The sequence below is a fragment of the Electrophorus electricus genome, chromosome 11 (assembly GCF_041902795.1).
Source record: "Electrophorus electricus isolate QZ-2024a chromosome 11, ASM4190279v1, whole genome shotgun sequence".
Lineage (NCBI taxonomy): Eukaryota > Metazoa > Chordata > Actinopteri > Gymnotiformes > Gymnotidae > Electrophorus > Electrophorus electricus.
The window spans coordinates 4068184-4075548 of record NC_137507.1 but is presented as its reverse complement, the minus strand read 5'-3'; the positions used below and the strand labels follow the sequence as shown (position 1 = coordinate 4075548).

Here is a 7365-nt window from a genome sequence, read left to right as displayed (position 1 = left end):
AGCCATTTAGATTTGGCCTTTCGTTTCCTCTCCTTGGTGTCCACATCCCATTTTTGGAGACCGAGTTCGTCGCATGCTTCACCAGTCTGAAAGGGAACAGCTCCATCACGTTGCATGCCGGCGGGCTGCTGCGCAGCTCATAAAACTACCGTCCGCGCGACTCCGCACACTCGGAGGACGCTGCTCTGCCTGCAGCGCCCACGCTGCCTTTGACTGGTTTGCTGGAGGAGGATGGGGAGCCCATCTGTCCTACCCAACGAAGCCAGCGAGAGATGTGGTCAGCCGGTTCCTCGCTTCAGGGCCCAGCGCTGCGGCACAGTAACGGCCTGGGCTCGTTAAGGTGGGAGTGTTGGAGGAAGGATAAGAGGCGTGTTTGTGTGTGCTGCTCAGCCCGACACAAACTGCAAATGCAAGCAGGTCTTATGTCAGCTTTATTACCCGAAATGCCCAGCTTCAGTTCATTACAGACACAATTTTCTAGAAACAGCCCGTGTGGTAGAACAGCAGACAAGAGTCACACATTCCCTTTGGTCACCTTCATAACAAGACATCCTACCCAGAGATGGCTAGAGGGTTTTAAATTTTCATTGATTATAGGTCCAATTGGTCAGGTGTTTTTCAGTAGAGTCTGACATTTGAGCCATGCTATAAGTAGCCTTTCCTGGCTTCTAGGAGTGTGTATGTTTATAATTAAGAGAAAAGAAACAAGAACAAGTTTTTGAGGCACTTTTTAATATCAAAGGGGTGTATTAGAATCCCCCCAAAAAAGGGATTTATTGATACTCTGATTTTGACAAGTACAGATATAAAGCTGAACTTAAGATGCAATTGGATTTGTCAAAAAAAAAAAAAAAGTACTGGAATTCGCTCAAAACAGAAAATGGGGGCATGTGGCCGGGGGGGTGGGGGGGACATGCCTTTCCTCTGCCATAAAAGTCTCAGTTTGAATGTTATGCCTGAAATCAATAACGTCCTGGCATTTCGCAGAGATTCGCCAAATATCTAATCACATCAGGCGTGTCCCTCCTCTGAACCCTCGGTCTGTGGGCGAACGGGTTTATTTCCCGTGTGTGGATCTGTGGCCTGAGGCTCAGGCCCGCTAAAGATCCTGGCCAGGGTCTTAAAGTGTGGCCCCCAGAGTGCCATGCGGCTGTAGTCCTGTTCGGGCTCCTGCATGTGAGACTCAATGGAGCTCAGGGAACCCGCTGCCGAGCCTTCGCCCTCGTAGGCGTATGTAGCCAGGGAGTCGTAAGGCGGCGCCGCGGTGGCGCTGTGGCTCTCTTGTAGCCGCTGCTGGATGTACGCCTGGAGGTCAGCGCTGTCAGCGGGTGGCGGGCCGGCCAGGGACGGGGGGCGGGGCCTGGACCCCGTCTCCCCCCGCGGAGGCGTGTCTGTGGCGGCCTTGGTGTGACGCAGCGTGCCGATGTCAAAGGCCCGGGTGTCCTCCTCGCCGCCGCCCTCATCGTCGTAGTGGATCACGTTGTCCCGCACGTCCTCTTCGGATGACATCAGCGTGCCCGTTTTCTTGTGGCACTTTAGGGCCACGTGGAGCGCAGCAGTCGCTGCAACAGAGCAGACGGCACATGTGAGCTCCACTGGCATACGGTAGCTTATACTGCTGCTGAAACAGACAGAGAACCCTCCCCCACCCCACCTCCTCCCCAGACAGATCCAGACGAAGCTGGCAGAGACCCTGGTGGTCATTTCCAGAGAGGCCAATAGTTGTTTTTCCTCCTGATCACCATGGCACCCCGATCACCATGGCAGCCCATATGTGGCAGGCCTACTGGTTTGATGAGCAGCTTATTACTGTCGCAGAGCTGCACTTCTGTGGTGGGCGGAAGAGGCAGTCAATCTGACTTTTTATCTACCCCCCTTAGAGACACTTGAGATGAGAGGGAGAGAATGAGAGCGATAGAGAGAGCGAAACAGACAGAGAGATGTCTCTAAGAAGCCCAACAAATTAGACCTAATTATAATTATTTTAAAAATAAAGAAATGCAGCAAAGATAATCCCATGACTACAATTAAGCAGACAGATTTTTGCACATTACTTGTCCTGTTCCAGTTGTGTGGTCATTGTCACATACAGCTATTATTTTTACTGCAGTGCCCCCTAGTGACAAAACCAGAATATCACTACTACCTTGTGTGAATTTCACTAACAATAACATCAACACAATATATTTTGAAACACATCATAAATGCTCTCTCTGGCAAAAGTTGAGAAAGAAATAAAGAATAGAATCTTTCTCTTTTTTCCTCTCTCTCCCTCTCCCTCTCTCTTGCTCGTTCACTCACACCCTCTCTTGCTTGCTCCCCCTCTCTCTCTCTCTCTCGCTCGTTCACTCACACCCTCTCTCGCTCACTCCCTCTCTCTCGCTCACTCCCTCCCTCCCTCTCCCTGTCTGACAGCTGACAGCATATCATGGTGAACCCCCTCACGCTGTCCCACGCTAATGCATTAGCGCAGCATAGCAGCTCACCCAGCAGGACAAGCAGGCAGAGCGGTACGGCCACAAGCGCCCCGGTGCTGAGCCCTGCTGGCAGGAAGGCAGCCCTGGTTCCGCAGGCCGCAGTGCTGCTACTGTCACGGGTGCATGGGCACACTTGCACGCTCAGCGTTGCCGTGCTGCTCAGGACCGGGTAGCCGCTGTCCTCTACCACCACGGGGATCAGGTGCACGCTTGTTTCGCTTCGCTGGAGGCCTGCCCGCCGGGTCACAACCCCTGCTGTGTTGTCTGCAGTCACACACACACACACACACACGCACCTGTTTGAGGGTCACAGTACATCAAACAGGGTTACCAGTAAAACCTTCATCGTGAGTCCAATATCTGTGATCAGCTTTGCTTTAATGTCTAAGAATTAAGGATTTACGGGCCTCTTATTCGACTCAAAGTGGCACAGGTTCCAAATATGACAGAAAGCTAAATCTGTTACAGGCTGTTCACATTGAATCTGCTTAGAGGACCGCAGTTCAGAGAAGAGCTTGTTTTGGCAGGCAGGAAGAGTCAAATTTTCCTTCCTGCAGCTCCGTGTGAAGGAATTTGCTCGAGCAACTGCCTCTGGGAGCTACGCCTCCGTGAATCAGATCTGCATCTGCAGTCGGGAGTCGCTAGCTCTGGCAGGAGTGGGCCTTTTTTTAAAAAGATGTCTTCCAATATACGCAAGTGTCAACCGCTGGAGAAGGCACCGTTTCTCCGGTTTTTCAACGGCGGACGGACTGGCTCAGATCCCATTACAGCCCAATCCTCGCCTGGAGTGCCCTTGAACAGAAAGCATTTCACGGCCGCGCTGTGCCTGGACGGAGGGGAGGCCTGACGGCAGGAGGGCTGTTTGAAGCTACCATGCTTAACATTTAGAGATGAGGCCACCTTGGTGTGGGAGGTCGGCCCCTCCCCCAGCCACCCCCACCTGGGCGAGCATGCTGGCTGCTCTCGACAGGGGCTGGAAATCAAACCAGGCGGTGTTTACACAGGCGTGCAAGGAACTGCAGGACCTAGTTCGCGGCCGCACCGGCTCACGCCGTGAGCATCCATGAAGCCCACGCAGCCGTTACACAAGGTTATTTTAGATTAAACAAAAACCGTGCGCAAGAGCTTGTTCGCATAACGAGTAGGGGATTTAGCTATTATCTACAAATAAAAATGACATATACACACACATTATTTATATTTATATTATATATATACACATAAGCATACATACACACAAAGTATTCTAACTAAGCGGATGGGGTTAATTAGTTGTAGACTTAGTAATAACATGGCTTAAACCTAACACAGCTGTGTGAAAAACTAAAAGCATGTATTTTTCTTTTATTAGCTGATTGATTTACTGATCGATTCTTCTTCTCTGAAGACGCTTCTTACTTTTGTAACCTTTTATGTGACCCTGCATGTCAGAAAAGAGAAAACAAGAGAAAACAAGAAACATGTGGAGTTTAATGTCAATGATGGATAGGGTTTGCTAATATAGGGCCTCCTTACTTCCGTAGTCTCTGATGGTGAAGTTCCTGTTCCTGATGTCTTTGGGAGATTTGAAGAAGAATCGGTGCCCCGTGTGAGGCATGTCTCGGTCCGTAGCACCAAGCACCCGGATCACCTACATACGAGTTAAGGCAGCTTTATAAGACAAACGGTGGGACCGTTTACACATGTAAGGGTTAAAGCCACATTTTAAGGTTTGTTTCTTAAAACTTAGTGTGTACGTATTTCATTAATATGCATTTATTCCAGGTGCATTTGAGCAATGGACATTTATTCTGAATGCATTGGAAACATATAGGTCATTCCAGATGGATTTGTTTTATTGCTATTTAAAGTAACTGTATTCCCAAATCAATAGAGTATAAGGTTCATTTCCTATTTGAGTTTTTCACAGGAAATATCAGTATAAGCAAAGAAACTGGAGCTTAAAACCAGATTTCGTCACCTTGAGTCTAGAGCCTCATTTATGCATTTGAATTACACTTCTGTACAAAATGCCATTTGAAACTGTTAACTCCAGGTAAACAAATCCTCATCTGTGTATCGGTATATGTGGTTCTATAATGAATTCTCGAGGAAAAGCAATTTCTCAGGTACAGGACAACTCTTGTACTGATAAAATGGCTTGTGGTGAGAACGGAAAACAGACTTCCTGCGCTGAAACTTCACCGGCGTCTGACTACGACTTTGAGGAGACGGTCTATATGTCGCTGTTCTCTCTCCACAACCCCACCCTAGTTCACTCACCCCACAAATCTCATATCGAAGTTGAATGGCAATAGGCTGCAACGAACTGGCCAAAGCTGCTAAACTGTCGGAATGTTGATCACCGTTAACCTTGCGACGATACGCCTGCTCCCAGAGGGAGGCCGCACCCCCATCCTATTTTTGGTCCAATTCCAATTCACCAGTTCCATCCACATCCTCTGGGTTTCCCACAAACACTATTGTGCCAAGACATGCAACATCGGCTTAAAGGCCGTGTACACCGGGATGTGGGCGGGACACAGGAGACCGACACCTGCCATGAGGAACGGCTTCATGACAACACCTGGATATACACTTTCCATCCATTTAATTAGAAACACCTACATCTTCACTCACCGGGTACATCTATCTCACGGTTCATAATTACGGGAATTATAAACTGTAGCCCATCTGTTAGAACACAGTTATCTGCCATCAGCTTCTTACCACGAGACCAACACTGTATAGGTATATTCTTTGGGTGATGGACACTTCGCGAGACTGCGTTAACACCGGCATGCTAGAGGCATGGTTGCGAATATTGGCCTTATGTGATTTTATCAAGCACAGCAGTGATTTTCTCAGCGGAGAGTTTCACGCGTCAGCGTCATCATACGGTAAGTCTGTAGTGCGGGAGAGTCTGCTACTTTTCATAACGTTCGGCGCCGGGAAGCAGGTGGAGAGTGGAGTAGGTGTAAATTTGTCTTTAGGAGGAGTGGAGACCAAAGGTAACCAAATGTCAGTAATTTAGTTCGGTTTGGAAAACAGTCTGGAATTCAGAAGGGTGGGTGACAGCATTTTCTATATCCGGCTCCTGAGGAAAAGTGTTTTCCTTTTCCGTGTGTCAGAATGATTCGTTTCTAACAGCTCCTTAAAGGCGTGCTTCCCGGCTCTCTGACGTGCACACTCCAGAGGCTCGCCACCGAGAGTTCGGAGAGAGTGGCACTCGTTCATGAAAAAAGAGGAGATCAAGGTGCGTTTCCTGCACATTTACCCACAACAGCCTTGAACAAGAGCAGCACAGCTTCAAAGGAGAGCATAGGCGAGACACATACATACACACACACACACACAGAGACACAGACAGTCTTTCTCCCTGACGATGCTGCTTTCCCGACACACCCACACACACTTACCTGGCCTACTTTTGCATCTTCACAAACAAACATCTCATAAGGAAAGGAAAGTTCCGGAGGGAACTCATTGACATCCAGCACGTCGACTGCGACGCTAACACGACTGAACAGGAGAGGGTTGTCTGAAAGATCAAAGCAGACAGTGTCCATGTGCCAAGATGCGAGATGTACTGAGAATTACACAAAATGGCAGATGGAATTCATACTTGCACTTAGTAAAAGGAAAACCGGAGCATAAAATACTGACACCACCTGATTTGTTTTGGTATTGCAAGCTTCAATGACTTTTTTTGCTGCATTGAATATGTAAAGTTTGCTTAGTTTAAATTTAAATATAGTTTAAAAAATATCACATCACTCATCTTAAAACATGATTAATCAGTCTTGTCGATCTGAACTCATGATGAGTCTGTATGAACTCATGAACAGTACAGTCTGGACTACACTGCCTAACTGTAATCAGCACCCAAAGACAGTGAGGAGGAAGGAGGCTATAGGCTGGGGTTTACCCCAATGAGCCCTGGGGTTTAGCCCTGTGAAAACCCTCCTACAGAATTCACCATCAATTATGTAGAGGAAGCAGGATGTGACATTCCTGCCGAAAACCCATTGAGGAAACAGGTAGGCACAGCTGGGAATGTGTACCTTAAGGAATTCCCACAGAACTGGAATAAAACTGACCATTTGTATTTTGGTTGCATCAGTACCCTTTCCTGGCATGTTTGATTTCATTTTGCAGCAAACCATTTAGTGGAAAAGTTGCAATGTCCTGTATGTAGTAGTCTATCATAAACCTATACCCATCCTGTTGGGTATAGGTCTGATCCACAGGGCCTTTAATTTTTTTGTTGCTTAACTTGTGGGTATGCTACGATAAACTAGCATTAATTGTCAGATATAGGTCATAGGTTTATATATGCTATATATATATAAAAAGAATCCAACTTCTGGTGGGCAGGCTTGTTAGGCCGAACGCCAAAGTATGAATAGCCGTAAAGTAAACCTCTGACAAAGCAGGCTATGCTTTAGCAGTAAGGGGCATATACTTTTATATTTACTTTTTTTTTTTCATAACCTACACTGACCTGTCTCTAGTGATGTTAATTCCCCTATCTTCTTCCAAATATTGGCATATTTTGGAGTGAGACAAATATGCTTCTCGCACGTCAAAGGGTTGGGTAATTAAGCACCACAACTCAAATCCCTACAATTATACACCACTAAGTTTCACACTGAACTGCAGACATAACTGGGGAGATTTGTCAGATAGAGTGAAATTCTAGCCACGCCAAAACTTAGGAATCAGGTTTGTGGTGGCAGTGAGAACCTCGTATTGCAGTTCCCATTATCGTCCACAAGGTGGCAATATCATGATCGCTTAAACATTTGCTTGAGTGAACTGTAATGAATGTGAATGCCGTTAAAGCAATTTAGTCTAGCAGCAAATTCATTGTTTAATGGACCTCAGATCATATTACACCTCCTATGCC

General features: G+C 47.2%; 1 protein-coding gene across 6 annotated transcripts in view; it reads right to left on the bottom strand.

Moving 5' to 3' along the window:
* Positions 1-444: 444 nt before the first annotated feature.
* The window catches only part of cdh12a (cadherin 12a), a 32348-nt gene continuing 25427 nt past the window's right edge, over positions 445-7365 (bottom strand). For all 6 annotated transcript variants that reach the window (XM_081723319.1, XM_027001228.3, XM_081723320.1 and 3 more), the window contains 4 exons: positions 5876-5997; positions 3993-4107; positions 2487-2741; positions 445-1562 (listed from right to left, as the gene is read on the bottom strand). In XM_081723319.1, the coding sequence (XP_081579445.1) occupies positions 1012-1562; positions 2487-2741; positions 3993-4107; positions 5876-5997 (1043 nt within the window). In that variant the 3' untranslated portion in view covers positions 445-1011. The remainder of the gene's footprint in view (positions 1563-2486; positions 2742-3992; positions 4108-5875; positions 5998-7365) is intronic.